The following is a 17,692-nucleotide window of genomic DNA, read 5'->3' as shown; positions in this document are numbered from 1 at the left end:
CTCTTTACTGTATCATATTTGCCTTTTGCATAATGTTTTTGTTATTAATTTAAAATTATTAGATCTTTTGATCTTCTATAGAAGCTAAGACTGATTTACCATGATCATGAAATTTTCTCTTAGATGCTGATCAGAGGTTGTTAATCGACTGGTTAATCTGAGTGATTATATGTCATTTGGATTAGGAGTATTATACTCCAGGAAGGTTATGGGGGGTTTTGATGTTACTAGTTTGTTAGTTTTTTTTGACATTCTTCACAATGCAAAGTAATACACTCATATTTTTCATATCTATTACTATGTAATCAGTCTAAATGTTTTCTTCGTATTCCTTTAATATTTGACTATTTGATATGTTTTTGGTCAAAATACACTCTTTTCATAAATTTTACTTCTTATGACTTCATTAAAGAGTATTTCTATTAATGTTCATGGATTAAATAACTCAAATAAGAGGCGAAGTTTATTCAAAAATCTTAAATTACACAAATCCCAATTAATTTTCTTACAAGAAACTCATTTGAAATCAGAAGATATATTTAGACTAGATACTAAATCTTATTCAACATTAATTAGTTCAGAACATCTTCAGAAGAAAAGAGGGGTAGCAATTCTGTGGAATAATTATTTACCTTGCCCAAAGATTACCAATACATATAAAGATAATATAGGAATGTTTTGTCTAGTCACGGTTGAATTTAATAAGAAAATGTATACTTTAATGATTTTATATTGGATACCAGGAATAGGTATCAATACAGTAAAACAACATCTGGATCTCATAGTACAACATTCCAAGGGGTCCTTAATAATAACGGGGGCTTTTAATTGCATTTTGGATAATAAAGAATCAACATCTTTAAATAAAAGGATTACACATTCAGCCAAATCATTAAAAGATTTTCTAGAATCATATCATCTGAAAGATATTCATTCATTTGCAGATTCTGATTCTTTAAACTATATTTTTCTTTCATAGAGATAACACCTATTCAAAAATAGTCTTATTTTCTATTGATTTATTAGGTTGTCTGGTCAACACCAAGGTTTATTGCCCAATATTAGACCATAATTCAGTAATATTTGAAATTTCAGTTAATTCAAATTACAATACACAGATAAGAAGAATATATGCTTATATCACAAAACTGAAAGAGTTTGAAGAATTCTTAACTTTGGAGAGACAAAATTTTATAGAACTAAATAATAACACCTCAGAAGTTTTTGTGTGGGATTCCCTAAAAGCTTTTTTATATGGGAGACTTATTAACTGGTATCATATAAAAAGGAAAAGTTGGGATAAACAGTTATTAGAGATTCAACTTAAATTAGATTCTTTGAACCATAATCAAGAGTCATATCTAAGTAAAGGTAAGAAAAATGAAATAAATTATCTGAATAATAAATGTATTGAAATCCTAAACCATAAAAACATGATTATATTAGAGAAATTTTTAAAAATTTCCACAAATCCCAAATCATTAAATCTGTTAGCTAACAAAAGATTAAATAAAATCATATAAGTGAAATTGTTCCCATAGAAAGAAAAAGATGGTTTCAGACATACAAAACATTCTAGCTGAATTCAGAGAATTTTGCATTAATATTAATCAACAGTCAAAAATAGATTCTAATCAAGAAATTAAAAAAAAATAATACATTTACTAAAAAGTCTAAAAATGAACAAGCTAATTCTATAATTAAAAAATAATAAATGTACTAAAAAAAGTCTAACAAATGAATAAGCTAATTCTATAATTAAACCTATTTCCTTTAAAGACATTCAAACCCAGATTAAAATTTTAAATTAAATAAAGCCCAAGGAAATTACAGAATCATCCCAGACATATAAAATTTTACCAACTGATGCTATAAAATTACTTCATAAAGTATATAATTCATCCCAAAATAATTTGATTCCCCCCTCTTGGAAGTATACTTTTATCTCTCCCATTCTTAAACCTAACAACGATCCAGTTGTGTTCATCATATAGACCTAATTCTTTGCTAAATATTGATTATAAAATGCTTATATCAATATATGCAGATAGACTAAAAATATTTGTACCAATCTTAGTTGAAGATGACCAAATGGGATTCATAATTAGTAGAAATACTTATGATAACGTTAAAAGAACATTAACTCTAATAGAATCAGTCAAAAATTTAAGTAATAATCTAACACTAATTAGTTTAGATATAAATTGTGCATTTGATTGTCATAATTGGAACTATTTATTTATATTATTGGAAGAATTGAACTTTTAAAAGAGCTTTATAAATTTAATTACTCAATTATATCAGGATAGCCAATCATATGTTAAAATAGGTACTAATATTTCCCAAAAAATCCCTAATAAAGGAACAATTTATAGAACCATGGGCCAATAAGATAATGAAAATATTCAAGGATTTAAATTAAATTCCAATAAATCTTCCAAAATACAAATGTTCACAGATGACATTCTTATTACCCTTGGTGATAATAATTTATCTATTCATGCTCTCTTTAGTAATATTGAACTTTTTCAAAAGAAATCTGGTTTATTATTCAACAATGATAAAACACAAATCTTATTAATTGGTCATAAAAAGTTTGAAATACAAGCCACTTATAGTAAATATCTGGTGAAATCTGATGAACTACTTTATTTAGGTATTATAATTACAAAAAAACATAAAAGATATTAAAAATAAACTATAATAACAGTTTATTGGCAATAGAAAATCTTATTAAAAAAGGAATAAAATGAATTTCTCCTTGGATGAAAAACTTCTAATAAAGATGATTTTGTTACCTAAAATTTTATATATTATACAATCCATCTTATTATATCCTATCAGATTATTAAAAAAATTAATTCCTTGATGCACAAATTTTTATGGTCTCCGATTAAACCCAGGATAGCTCTATCTAATTATATGAAAAACTGGGGGAAAAATGTGGTATAGCAATGCCTAATTTGGAAATCTGTTCTGTTTTCCTCAATGGCCAAAACTGTTTACCATCTTATGGATAATACTTGTACGGCAAACTGGAAAAATACCCTAGAAATCTTAATTAGTAATTCTATAAATAAACTTCAGAAATTAACTATGCCAAGTAGCTCCTTTATTTGGGTTCTAAAAGAATATTTCTTATCTTACTCCTCTCAAAAATTTAACTCCAGTTATATAATTCTTCTGAAATCCTTTAGAAATTATATTTATAAATTCAGTATTTATAAAGAGTGGATATATATTTTTTTTCCTATAGCTTTCACACAAGGTGTCATCTTTTCATCTGATTATAATAAAATGCTTTCTTTTCAACAGAAAAAAAACTAATAATTTGGTTTCAATTGATGACAAAGAATGATCTGAAAACTATAAACATATTAAAAATTAATATGTATATGATTCTTTCTCTTGGTTAGATTTAAAGGAAGCTAGGAAATATGTTCTAAACAAAATGGATTCTATGTCCATTGTCTAGCAACAAAAAATGCAATACCTAAATTATTATTTCAATTTATAATAGCACCTTTACAACATAATTCTACATCTAAAAATATTTTATTTCATTTATATAAAGCAATCAAATTTGATTTAGATGACCCTTCAGAAAGTTATTGGAACTATTTTACTGTAATAATTATTCCCCTACTGACTCTGACAAAATAAATATCTGACAGTCAGCAAATGTAACCACTTCATCACTTAATTGGAAAATTGTTACATGGAGGTATTTGCATAGGTCTTTTATTACCCCATTTTCTTTAAGTAAATTTAATAAAAAAGATACCAATTGTTGGAGATGTAACAAAATTGTTAATGCAGACTGGGCACACATGATATTTGATTGTATAGAATTAAATACATTTTGGACAGATGCTAATTCCTTTTTACAAGCTATTTTTACAGATAATTTTCATCTTTCTAAATCCCTAGTTATATTTAACACACCTGTTACTAATTGTATCGGAGACTCTAATCATCCTCTGATTTGGTCAATTCTATCCATTGCCAGAAAAATCATTACAAGAAATTGGAAGTCTCTTACTTCACCCTCAATAACTGAATTCAAAAATTTACTTCTTGAGGTCTGTAACTTAGAAATTTTGACCAATACTGCAAGATCTTTTAGGAATACGAATTCATCTAATATGTGGAAAAAGTATATGATTTATTGATCAAGTAATTGAATTTCTTTTATAATCTTATTTTAATGCACATGTTTATTAATATTTGACTCTTGTGGACAAGGTCATTGTAGATAGTTTAAAATCTTTGTTTAATTTTCTCATTTTATGTCCTTCATTTTGAAAAATGTACATATCTCTAGTTTGCGTTTATTTGCAATATTTTTCTTAAAAAAGCGGTTTAAAAAAAAGAGAGAAGGTGGAAAATTATGCAAAAGGAATAGAAGGTATCTGTTAAAGGCTGACAAGCCACAATAAATTTCTACAGTTGGAGAAAGCACTAGAACAGAAAGATGTTCAAGAATTCTGATTGCAAATTTGAGTCGGCAGACGTCTCACAAGTGACTTAAACTGCTACAGAAAGAGATCAGGGTGATGCTAATACCTAAATACAGTAGTCTGATAACCGCATTTAAATATAGAGTAGCTGTAAAACAGTCAACCGGTTAGATGGACAGTTGATGTAATTCTTGTAGCTTACCAACTGACTTTACATACTGAAAAAATGCAAAATTCATAGTTGACGTTTAGAGTGGCTTATTGTGGAAGTAATGTTCGCAGTCTTACTTGAATGGAAACTTAATGCATGACTTCCTCATAAATATGGATGTGTACTGCAGGTGGTCATGAGCCAACAGCTGTTTACTTCAGCTTAAACTCAAGTGAATTTAATATTTTAATATACAATGTGATGCCCGTCCATATCGCACCTTGTGCCAAAGACAGCCCCATGGCTGGCCAGTATATCAAAGCCTTTAGCACTTAGAAGAGCCGTGTGTCCAATGTTTGCTCCCTGTGCAAGTTGTAGGGCATAAAGGTGATGTAGAGACACACACACTTAGAATAACTTTTCTGCCAGTCCAAATGCTGTTGCTGAATGTCAGCCTGAACACAGTTCTGCTGTGCTAGTTGCCAAGCTGTGCTTCAATTAAATACCCCATTGTGATTTCCTTTTATCTTCTGTTTTATTTAGAGCTATATGATTCATATCATCCAGAAAGGGAAAATGTCAGTGTGGGAGGCAGATTCCTCACAAAGATTTTCACGAGTGTCTTTTTTTTTTTGGGGTGCTTCCCACTACTATACGCAGTGTTATGTTTGCCAGACCTTTTTCTCTTGGACCCTACGTAGTCACCTCTCTTCATTATCTCTTTTCCTTAAAAACCAGCATGTTAAGCAGTGGCTCAAGGTGCTATGGCAGAGTCCTCTTGTCCCGAGATTCATCCATCTGCAAGAAGAGGAACAAAAAATTTAGGCCTAATGCAGCTGCTGTCCAGCCTCCCCTGGATGTCTCAAGGCTTGGCAAAGTCCAGAGGATTATCCAGTTGACTACTTTAGATTCCTCTGCTGCATCCCCATTGGAGGCCAGCATGGATCCAACTTCTTGCATGTCCTTGGACATTTTACAGATTTCTGCTCCCAACACTGAGGGAGGGGAACCTTGACCAATTATATCCAGTGGATCAAAGGGGATTCTGCAAATCTTGGGGAGGAGATTTCTTCTAGATTAATTGAATGTTGCCAAGAGTCTGGCCTTTCTAAGGATTTTCATGTGGACGTCCTGCAGATAAAGAAACAAAACCAAGCCCATTTTCCCTGTATCTAAGGTTCTACAACATGGATGGTAGGATTTTACTCTGGTGTTATTCAGTGCTTTAATGACTTTAAAGTCTCCTCAAGGAGTGCCTGTTCCTGCCCTTCCCTGGTCCTCTACTCTCTTAAAAGACTTGGGGAATTAGTCTCTTCAGATGAGGACCTACATTCTGGGGAAGAGTCCCTAGCTTACTGTTATCAAATCCCTTTACACTATGGTTCAGAGGAAGAGGATTCTATTACTGATGATTTCCCTTAGGAGGAACTTTTATTTGGGGATATTGCTGCCTGCATGCTGGAACTTTTTAAGTGGGATTGTGCTAAAGTCTCCAGTATTCAGAAAAAAATATTATGAACTCCTCCAGATGGAGTCCCTTATGCTATCACCTGTTTCTCCTGTTCTGGCTGCCCTCCTTGGATACCTTTTCAGCAGCTTCTGTGACCCCTGATTCTCAGTCCCCTCCTCCCAAGAAACCTGATAGATTTTATAAGGTGCCTGACGACTATACATTTCTTTATAAATGCTCTTCTGATCCTTCTGTGGTGTCTCTCTCTTCTGACAAACTCTCTAAGCTTTTGCTCTTTAAGTTACTTCCTTCAGGTCAGGATAGAAGGTCCATAGAGAGGTTGGGCAAAAATGTTTATACTGCTGCCATTTTATCCTCTTCGGTCATTAACTACCAGACTAATATGTCTAGATATGGTTTGTCTGTCTTTTCCCAGATTTCTAAACTGGTTTCTGATTTTCTGTCTCTGAGGAAATGGCTTCTGCCCTTTTCCTTTTGGGCTCAGTTTCTCAAGTTGCTCACTATTCTGTCAAATGCAGTTATGATGCAGCTGATGCCTCCTAAAGGGCTGCTGCCTTTGGTTCTGTTATGAGGCGTTACTCTTGGCATCATCTTCAGGCTTTGTCAGATGGCATTAAGTTTAAATGGTTTGATCCTCCTTTGAATAATGAAAGTCTTTTTGGTGCTGCTTAACTTTCTTTCCAGGATAAAGGTAAAGGCTTGCAGGAATTGAAAAATATTTTTGTTTCTCCCATTAAGTTTCAAAGGAATTATCCCTCCAAATCTGCTTTTACTCGCAGGCAGTCTTGTTCAGTACATAAGGGTAAAATGGTTCTGGACGTTTGCTGCCTAAGTCTACTCAGACCCCTACTTCCCAGAAACCTGATTTTCAGGATAAGTCAGGTCTCTTTGACAGTTGGTTCCCCTTTCCCTCTACCATGTTGCATTATCCCTCCATCTTTCTCTGACTCTTCCAATTGTTTAAAAATTGCAACAGACTCTTGGATTCTGTCCATTATCCATGATATTTCATGAATTGGAAATCCCTTCCTTACTTTTTGGGCATCCCTCAACCTCCTTAGGGACAACTTCCTCATTCTGTTTTTGTTCAGGGCAAGCATTCAAGCTATACCTCCTACCCAGGTAGGGATGTTCTTTATTCCAGAATATTTCCTTGTTCCTAGAAAGGAGGACATTTGGAGACTCATTCTGGATACCTCCCAGCTCAACAGCTTTCTGAAGATTCCTTCTTTTCAAATGTTGTCTCTCTGGATTCATTTTCCTCTTCTATCCCATGCCTTTTTGATCTCTCTGAATCTCAGCAATGCTCACCTTCTTGTTTCTATCCATCCCCTTTCCTGTCTGGAAGATCTACTCATTCAAGCTTCTTTTCCTGTTGCTGTGCTTCAGGATTTCCAATTTGTAATTTCCTTGTTGCAGAGTCTGGGGTTCACCATAAATTTTCAGAAATCATCTCTTGTCACCTTCTAAGGATCATTTTCCTTGGTTGCAGGCTTCAGACCATGCTGGCATCTCTGCCGGCCCCCAAAGTCCTGTCTCACTGTCTTATCCAGTCTCCTGTTCCCCTGGCTTCCATCACAGCCAGGGACTTTTTCAGGATCTTGAGGTTCATGGCCTCCACCATTCCCATGCTCCCTTTGGTCAGGCATGAGAAGTCTATAGTGGTACCTCAAGTCAGTGCGGCTCAAGAATTGCCACTCCCAGGATTTCCTAGTCCCCTTTTTTCCTTGTCTCAAGCTTGAGCTTCATTGATGGATTCATCAGCTTTCTTTCTACCCGGGGCTTCCTTTCCAGGTTTCTGTGCTGACGAAAGAGCTCTTCACGGATGCCTTAGACAGGGGTTAGGGGGAATCCTTCGGCTCTCTCAAGATTCAGGGTCTTTTGTTTCCTTATCAGAGGTAGAACCACATCAGTAGAAAGGAGATGAGGGCTCTGCTTCTGGCCCTTCAGGCGTTTAATTCTTTCTCTGATCCTGGAGCCGTCAGTTTTTATGGACAAATACCACAGTGATGTGGTATGGCACTTAGCAAGGGGTTACAAAGTCCTCTGTTCTTTGCAGACTAGCTCTTCAGATCTGGGATCTAGCTGTCCAGTATCATGCGATTCTTCAGGCAGTTTACATTTCCTGAAAGCACAGTCTCATGGCAGACACCTTGAGCAGCTCCACCACACAAGCTCACAGATGAAGGTGTTTCTGTACATAATGAATCATAATGAACTTCCTGTCTTCTGTTCTATGTCCTGTGGCTTGGAAAATGTATGCCCTGTCTTTTCCGTGGAAAGGGATGCTCATGTATGCCTTCCCCCTCCTTCCTCTGCTTCCCAGAGTCTTGCACAAGATCAGGCAGGTCTTGCCCAAAATCTTGTTAGTGACTCCCTTTTGGCCCAGACGGCATCCGTTCCCCCTTTTTTTCCTCTCTTGGGCAGGGGCAGTCACCACAGGTTACCTCACTGGGTGGATCTACTCCTACAAGACAAGGGATCTCTTATTCATGCCTCACTTGTTCATTCTTCAGCTGATGCTGTGGGTGATAGGTTTTGATCCCTTTTGGGCACTTTTTTTCTGAGTATGTACTTTGGGTTCTTCAAGAGGCCAGGAAGGCCACTACCAGAAAATCATATTTGTCCAAATGGAAGAGATTTTCTGTCTGGTGCCTCTCTCATCAGGATCCCCCTATCTGTGAAGGTTCCTCTGGTTCCATCTTACTTGTGTGATCCACTCAATGCAAGGGTGGCATATTCTTCAGTTAAAGCTCACTTGTCAACAGTTTCTGCTTGTCTGCCGTTGACTCCTCCTTTGGCCTCTAGATTTGAGGTCAAGCAATTTCTTAAATTCATCCTTCATGTCAGGCCCCCCAGGAAGCCTATTTTGCCTTTCTGGGACCTCAGTTTTGTTCTTGAAAAATTGGCTTATGCTCCTTTTGAGCCTGCCATTTCGGCTTTCTTAAAGCATTGTGCTTGGAAGACTGTTTTTCTTTTGACATTAGTTTTCCACAGAGAAAAAGATGCCTCTTAATACTAATTCTTCATTTATGTCCAAGGTGGTCATTGAGTTGTCCCTTAATCAGTTTATTAATTTGTCTTTCTTCTTTCTCTCTCTGCAGTCTGCCACTGAGAAGGTTCCTCGCACCTTGGATTTGCATAGGCAGCTTGAATGTTATGTGGAAAAAACTAAAATTATTTGCAAATCTGAGCAGCTTTTCATAGGTTCATAGGTAGGTACTAGGCTATCAGCCCAAGGGCCTATGTAAGCCTAGCCAGCAAGGTACCATAGCTTACGCCACCCAAGAAAGTTATTTTTCTGTGCCACTGTCCAGCAAAGACACAGAAGTGATCCCTGGGGTGTATTTCCTATTTCCCATCCACTCATCAAGATTTTTCTTGAAGAGTGCTAATGAAGAACTTTGCTTGACATAGATGAGTAGCTTGTTCCAGAGTATCGGAAGTCTCTGGGACAAGAATCTATCCCTCCAGCGTGTCCTGTTTATTGTGGTGACATGGTTTAGGTCCCTAGAGCGTGTTGCTTGGAGGGATTGGGATTTCTTTAGGTGTAGCATGTCCAACAGCTCTGGGTTTGACATAGCTTTATATGTTAGGCAGAGATCACCTCGGAGTAGGCGATATGCCACGGAGTAAAGCTGGAGTTTTTTGAGGCGGTCAGTGTAGGGTATTTGTTTGAGGCCAGTAATCCTCTTTGTGAGGTACTTCTGTGGCGTTTCCAGCTGCTGCAGATGTCTTGTGAGGTACATTCCAAAAGGGGCGTTGTACTCTATAATGGGTCTAATGAGTGACGAGTAGAGGGGAACAATGACCTCTTTTTTTTCCTGGATGAGAACCCTTTTATGATGAGGTGTGCCACATAGAAGGACTTCCTGACTACTGTGGCGATGTGACTACCAAAGGAGGGACTACTGTCCACCTGGGTCCCAAGGTCTCTCATCACGCATTCAGTGTTAAGTAGATTGCTGACTATGTGGTAGTTCATGGGTACAGAGTTTTTACCAAAGGGGATGACACTGCACTTTTTGGCATTGAGCTTGAGGCCATGGCTCTGACACCAGGCATCTGTCTTAGTGAGGCGCTTCTGTAGGGTGTCCACATCATTTGGGGACTTGACTATGGCTCCTAGTTTGCAGTCATCTGCAAACTTCATCAGCCAGAGGCCTTCTGTGTTAGCCTGTACTTCAGAGAAGTAGATACCAAACAGGAGAGGTCCCAGGACGGAACCCTGTGACACTCCACTTGTCACTGCCTTGAGGTCAGATTTGGAGTCTGCAACATTTACAGTGTGGGTTCTGTCAGTGAGCCAGTTGGCAACCCATATTGTGATGTAGGGATTTATACCTAGTTTAGTGAGTTTAGCTATAATTCCAGAATGGGGGATGGTGTCGAAAACCTTGACGAGGTCAAGATAGGCTGTGTGAACCACTTTACCCTCATCCACGACTTTGTTGACTGCCTCAAAGACGTTGATCAGGTTCAGGAGGCATGATCTGCCTTTCACAAACCCGAACTGGGTGGGATCCAGAGTTTGGAGGTTACCAATGTCTTGGCTTATGAGTTCCATGATGATACGTTCCATGGCCTTGCAGACCAGGCTTGTCAGGCTAATAGGTCAATAGTTCCCAGGATCAGTGGTGGCTCCCCCTTTGTGGAGTGGGATGACTGTTGCTGTGCGCCATTCAGTGGGCACAAAGTCTGATGCAAGGCTATTATTGAACATGGTGCTTAAGTGGGGAGCCAGTTCGTTCCGAAGTTCGTGTAAAACGCAGCCTGGGATGTTGTCCGGTCCCGTGGATGCTGTGTTTTTGGCTTTAGAGAGTGCAGCTTTTACCTGCATAGTTGTGATTACAGCGACCCTGCATTCTTCCTGTATAGATATGGGCCCTTTAGGGGTTGAGAGGGGGGTAAAGTTAGCACTGAACCGATCTGCCAGGATGTTGGCAATATCAGTTGGTTCTGTAATTTTCGTGCCTTTGTGCTGTAACTCCGAGCAGATCTGGGTGTTGCCATCTAGATTCTTGACATGGCTGTAGAATGCTTTGTGGTTGTCTTTGGATTTAGTGGCGATTTTGTTTTTATAGCTAGCTTTGGAGGATCTTATAAGGGATCTCAGCTTCTTACTGAGGCTGACCAGGGAGCTCCTCCACTCATGGGATTTTACTCTCTTTTGCAACAGTTTCTTCCTTCTGTTGTACAGTTTGTTTATGGCAGGGGACCACCAGATTGGCTTCCTTTTTTGGAGGATAGCATCTTGGTTCTGTTTGGGATAGCACAATCCATGCACTCGTGTAAGTGATTATAGAGTGCATTGTAGGATTCAGCAGTTGTAACTGTATTGTCCATCTGCATGGGTGTCGTGAAGTTCACCACTTCTGTCTTCAGAAACATGAAGTTGGCTTTGGAGAAATTTTTTACTGTGGTTTCCTTAATGGGGGCTGGGGGTGGGATGTGGATATCAAGGGTGATAGGCTTATGTTCGGATCGGACCAATGAGGAGTTAACTTCAGGTGTGGGACACCGGTCACACATGTTGGTAATGACTAGGTCTAGGATATTGTTGCCCCTGGTGAGGGTGTGGATAAGTTGATCTAGGGCACTGGAGTTTATGAATTCCAGAAAGCGTTGAGCTAAGGAGTTGGTACAAGAGTAGTTTTCCCAGTTAATGGTGGGGTAGTTGAAGTCGCCCATTATTAGGGTGTTTGGTTTAACCCTAATATTTTCCAGTACATCAAGAAAAGAGGAGTGGGAATCCTGGGGCATGGTGGGGGATCTGTAGCAGGCTACAATTTGGATTGCAGTTTTGCCCAGAGTTAGTTGCACTTGGATAACCTCGGATGCATTGTGCTGAGCAACTAGCCTGGAGGTGTGGATATCCTTAATGAATATGGACACACCTCCACCTTACATGGCCGAAAAGTGTGGTATGAGTTATAGCCTGGTAGTGCAGGGGTGCTCTCTGGAGCCTTGAACCAGGTCTCGGTCACTGCACAGATATCTATGTTCTCCATTTAAGGAGTGCCTCGAGTGAGTGCGTTTTGAGATTTATACTTCTAGCATCGAGTAACATTACCTTCAGTTTTTGTTTGACTGTTTCTGTTATGGTGGTGAATTTGTTATTTGAACCCTGCCTAAAAAGGCACTATAGGGGCAGCAAGAGCCTTAGCCAGTATTAGGAATCCCAGGGGCAACAGGTGCAGGCCATCTGTGGCAAAGCATCATGGTCCATCGACCATGATATCCCAAGAAGACAGATACTGGATCCCCTTAGAATGACACCAGAAACTTAACCAATTGTTGAAGTCAATCATTTTGTCCTTGTACTGTGGTATCATTCTGGGCGATGGCAGAATGCTACTCAGGGCTAGGATCATACCTGCCTGGGCTACAAGATCGGAGAGCTCTTCCATGTCTCTCTTCATGTAGTCCAGGGAGGTACGTCTCAGGTCATTCACACCAACATGGACAATGACAGAGTCATATTTGTACTTGGTGTGGAGTGACCTAAGTGCGTGGGTTATGTGGCGGATCCTGGCACCTGACAGGCAGCTTGACAGTAACCTTCTCCTTGTCTAGCCTGGTAAGTGGGACATCAGTGTGCCTGACTATAGAGTCATCTATGACTAGTGTGTTGGGTACGTTGTTTTGCCTTATTGGCTGTGGTTGAGTGGCACACTGAGTCTGTGGGCTTTGTGTCATTTGGGTTGTGTTGGGGGATGGAGGTTGCTTGCGTTTCTGCTTTGGAGGTCTCTGTTGCTTAGACAGATTATTATTGAGAGCCTTCGCGAATGTTTTTATGTTACTTCCTTTCATCCCAGGTTCTTGGATTTTTAAAGCCATTTCTTTTTGTTTCTTTTCATGTAATGTCTTTCCTCATCAGTGAAGGCTCATTCTACCAGGGCTGTTGCTTCCTCTGTTGCCTTTTTCAAGGGGTTTGATACCAATGCTATCCTTGAGGATGCTACTTGGTCTTGTATCCATACCTTCACTAAGCATTATAAGTTTGGTGTTATTTTCAGGGCTAGAGATCACTTTGCCAGCGAGATCCTGCATGAGTTTCTAGGGGGTTCTTCAGTGCTAGCCTCTTCCCATGTTTCCTGTTGAGCTTTTGTATTCTTCTGTTGAGTATTGTAGTAGTGATGTGGAAGAACATAGTACAGTTGTGTAAAATCACCATAACAGTAGATGTCCTCCTCTTTACTGTTGCAGTATTCCTTCCTTCCCTCCTGCCCCCTCTGCTCTAGCCTGTTGTTCTTGCCCTCCTGGCTGAGGGGCTGTTCTTTCTTTTCTTCTTCTGGATGCACATGTTCTTCTTTGTCCCTAGGGACATTCTGTTCCTCCTGGGGCTTTTTCAGTTTGTGTGTGTGCCTGTACGTCAACTTTATGTCCTATGCCTTGTACAGGGAGCGTATGTGTGATGTATGGTGCCTATAAATGTGCTTGGGCTATCCTTGGTAGAAGAGCCCTTCTGTATTGAATACTTCCAACAGTGAAGAGAAGGACGTACTGTTATGGTAAAGTTTTTTACACAGCTGTACTTTTGGGAGACTAGCTTTGCCCCCCCACACACACACACACACACACACACATAGTTGGTTTTGTCTGCTGTATTTATTGTATAGCAATAATGATGTTGCACAACAGTGGAGAAAGGGGCAGACATGGACTTAAATCCGTTTGTAATTGAATCAAAGTATCAGGCACTTAGTTTGCTTGTGCTTCTGTTACAACAATAAATGTATGTATTCTCCTCTAAAAATGAGGGTATAGCATATATTTGTCTCAATAAGAAACAAAGCTGAAGCTGTGAGTATTGTGTCACATGATCTCACAATATTTGTTAGTCACAGTAAGGACTTCATGGAGGGAGGAAATACAGCCAGAATGTCAGTGTTGCTTGTGAGCATCTCGATGAACATTGTAAAAGTTGCTCAGTCTGCTGTATGTGCTGTCCCAACAGCTGGCTTTTAACAGCTAAGCTGCAAATGTTTGCCAGGGATAGCTTCACAGTTAAATGACTGTATGCTTAGAGCTTCCTCAGATGTGATCCTCGCCCAATCTAAAAAATTGTGGTTTAGCCCATATTATCACTATTGCTAATAAGTATGATGTAACAGAAACTCTTTTAAGAGTTCCCTGTCCTACAAGTTTTAATCAAACTTATGTCCTTGTATCAAGAAACAGAATAGAATTCACTGACTACATAGTGTTGCCCTATTAATTATACTGGTTAATATGATTTATTACCCCTTTGTTGGGGGCTTTGACTTGCTTCACTCTACTTGTAGCGGTTGCAGTCACAGTCTCAATGGATTGTGTGTGTGTGTTTTTTTTTTTTTTTTTTTGCCTTCTGTTTCTCTACTGATGTTTTCACTCCTGTTGCAATGGAGGGGCTCCCCTCCCGGGAATGTAGTCTTGCTGGATTCCTCAACTATTCTGTTTGTAATGTCAACGTAGACCGTGGCTGAGAGGAACTCCTGGAGGTGCTCAAGAGGCTAGACACCTGAACTTAGCCAAATAAGAACACACTGTCTTCATTTCCCTTATTCTTCCTTCAGATAGATGTTTGTCAGTGTACTGGTCTCCTGTGCCTGCTGAAAAGAACAACCTTCTATGCTTATTTCTTCCCACTTCAGCTGGCCGTCCAGCAGCACTGATAAATTTGTGAATCAGTGTTACTGTTATCACAGATGGAGCACTGGTCCTAGTGCCGTCAAGCCAACATTTGCCTCTTAAAGGTTTTGATGGGAGGCCTAATTGCTGCATAGAGTGTTTGTGCATTAGCATGTCACAAGTGTATTATGTGTGTGCAAAATAAGTATGTATGTTTTCCTAATATACATCTTGTGGAACAAGCATGTACTTGTATAAATATCTTGCTATTGCATTTTTTGGTCCTGCTTTCCTTTTTTGTTATAGTAAATAGAAAGATGCAATTACATCTTGTCACAAATACACACGTATGCATGGCCATACACGCGCAGTTTATAATACTGCTGTGTAACTGTGGTTATTTGGATCTGTATGTTCAGCTTAACACACACACCTGAGGATTCAGAGGTCTCCCCCCTGCTCATGGTAAGAGCTACTGTAAAAAGGGGCTGTGTTTGCACAATGCACAGATTTGCAATCCAGAAGTATGTTAGCCATAATGAGGAAAGACCTCATTGTCAATTATTTTGCACATCTCTAAATCGGTGTTAAATACTGTATGTGCAGATCAGCAATTTCTTGCAGTAGTTAACACAGTTGGCCCTTGCATTGCATTGGCACAGGCACCCCCACCCATTTCACAGTTGTGTAAACACAACCACCCACCCATCCTTGTGTTGTTGGAATGTTCCCAGTGTCACTTTTTTCTGCTCTCATAAATCACAGGTGATTGTAGTCTGTCATTAAGGCCAGACATTACAGTTTAACACTTTATATCCTTAAGTAAGTGCATGCTAGTGTAAAAGCCATTGTTCTAGCAACTTTGGAAGTTTGAGAATAGTTAAAATCCATGTCTGTGTCCTTGTCCCATCATTAAGTTTTTGGTTGGTTTTGTCTAAATGGCATTCACTGTAAAGTTGAGATGTATGCTTATAGGTGCCCTGCTCCCCTCCCTTCTGTCTCGCAAACTGTTGCAGGCATTGAATTTTGCTTGAGACCCTCATATGGTTAAAAAAAAAAAAAAAAAAATCCTCCGCTGTAATGACTTTTCATTGCCATTTCCTGTGGCATGGGTGCAGGTTCTGATAACTTCTTCCCCTCATATTTGTATTCTTTAAATGCCTGATATCTAGTGCTGGCATAGAGGGCTAATATCCTCTGTGGGAGGCGGGGGGCACAAGGTTGGAATCCTTTTTAGTGCTTTAAGGCATGCTATTTTTAGTATCAGTAATGTCTAGTGATTACCTGGCTCCTACGTGCTGTTAAAGCACAGTGTTCTAAAGCACCCACATTATGTGCAAGTGCCCTTGAGGAGCAAAATGGAAATGTAATCCCTGGTGGCTAGCTAGTGTCTCCATTTCTCCCTTCCAGTCCAGCATCTTTTTGAAGTGCCATCAAAGCATATTGTTAAAGATGTATTCCTGGTATCCAGTGTGTCCTCCCGTTCCCCCAACCCACAATGTCTTTTTATTTATTTATATATATATATATATATATATATATATATATATATATATATATATATGTATGTATATATAAAAATATATGGGTCTATTTCAGTTTTCCAAAATAACAGATAACCGAAACTTAAATCGTTGAGACAACATACAAACATCAATACAACAAAAGTTTGTTAGCAAAACTCATAACCATGAACAACCAACTGCGCATTTGAAATCCAATTTCAACACAAAAATCTAACTTTGTTTTACATTTTTGCAGGGAATGCCAGCCCCCCCCCCCCCCTGCAAATTATATACACTGAGATTGCACTACAGTGGGGAAAAGGGTAAAGTTCCCAATCCTTACTGTACCATGATCTCCATTCAGAAGCTTCGAGTGTTGTGTAACATCCGCAGCCAGTAATTTTCTGAAAAAAACACTGAACCTGATGTCTAGGGTGTCTGGAGTTGGCTGTAACATCTGCCATTGGTTTGCTCATTAGTCTAGCGGAGTGTGCGGGTATGGCAGCCTCCACAAACACCAACCTAATCTACCCCTTTCCTAGCCTTCCCCTGCTGCAAACTTCCAGGCAGACGCATGCAGTCAGTCACATACACACACACACACACACACACACACACACACACACACACACACACACCCACCCAAAACTACCTGCCTCCTAAATTCCCTAGTACTTAACTAACACAACGGATGAACATAAGCATGAATGGCCAGTAGTGGTCTGCCAATTTATGCAGCCAGGAGATTCTCTGAATCATTCTGTTGTGTAAATGCCATGCCACAGGCTGTTCTGAGGTAGAGCACATGACTAATTAGCATATACTTCTCCCCTGGAATGCCTCATTAATAACTGTAGAGCTGGCCCAGTGTGGTGCTGGACATATTAATGTTGCAACACTGATAGGGCTGTCGCTAAATCAGAAATGGTTAATACAGTAACCTTTTCGGAATTGGATGCACAGTTTATAATACTACTGCTTAATTATTTATTTGGAGCTGTGTACTTAGTCTGATACCCGCACTATTTTTAATACTGTTGCGTAACTGAGAGTGGATTTGTTTTAGTCTGATAACTATTGGTTTATTTAGTATGCTTTGGTCACATGCATTAATGAAGCTAGTGGATTCTTTTTAATTTTTATTTCATCTTTAATGTCATATATATCAGAGGGGTCATACTAATCTGTAATTAAAAAAAAATAATTTTCTGTAGAGTGGACTCAGCGAGACTTGGAACGCAAAGAACATGTGAAATTCTGCCGACAGTACATCACTTTCTATGACAATAAATCGGTGGTTTACTCTGGCCCATCAGGAAACTGTACAGAAATTAAAGGAGAGTAAGTACCATTTCAGATATTTCCTTCATGTTTGAAAATAGTGATGTATTCATTGTATTGTATTTAGGTTTAAAGCCATACATGAAGCTTTCTCATTTCAAGCTGTCTGGTTCCTAGGTTTTGTACACTATAGCTGTGACTAAATGCAGTT

At 38.9% G+C, this 17,692-nt stretch overlaps 1 protein-coding gene across 1 annotated transcript in view; it reads left to right on the top strand.

Moving 5' to 3' along the window:
- The window catches only part of APEH (acylaminoacyl-peptide hydrolase), a 2,062,145-nt gene that overhangs the window by 195,312 nt on the left and 1,849,141 nt on the right, over positions 1-17,692 (top strand). The window contains exon 3 of the mRNA XM_044078262.1: positions 17,415-17,541. Coding sequence (XP_043934197.1) covers positions 17,415-17,541 — 127 coding nt within the window. The remainder of the gene's footprint in view (positions 1-17,414; positions 17,542-17,692) is intronic.

The sequence above is a fragment of the Protopterus annectens genome, chromosome 7.part0, assembly GCF_019279795.1.
Source record: "Protopterus annectens isolate FY-2018-M chromosome 7.part0, PAN1.0, whole genome shotgun sequence".
Taxonomy (NCBI): domain Eukaryota; kingdom Metazoa; phylum Chordata; order Ceratodontiformes; family Protopteridae; genus Protopterus; species Protopterus annectens.
Note: the sequence above shows the minus strand (reverse complement) of the source record. Positions and strands in the feature narration are given on the sequence as shown.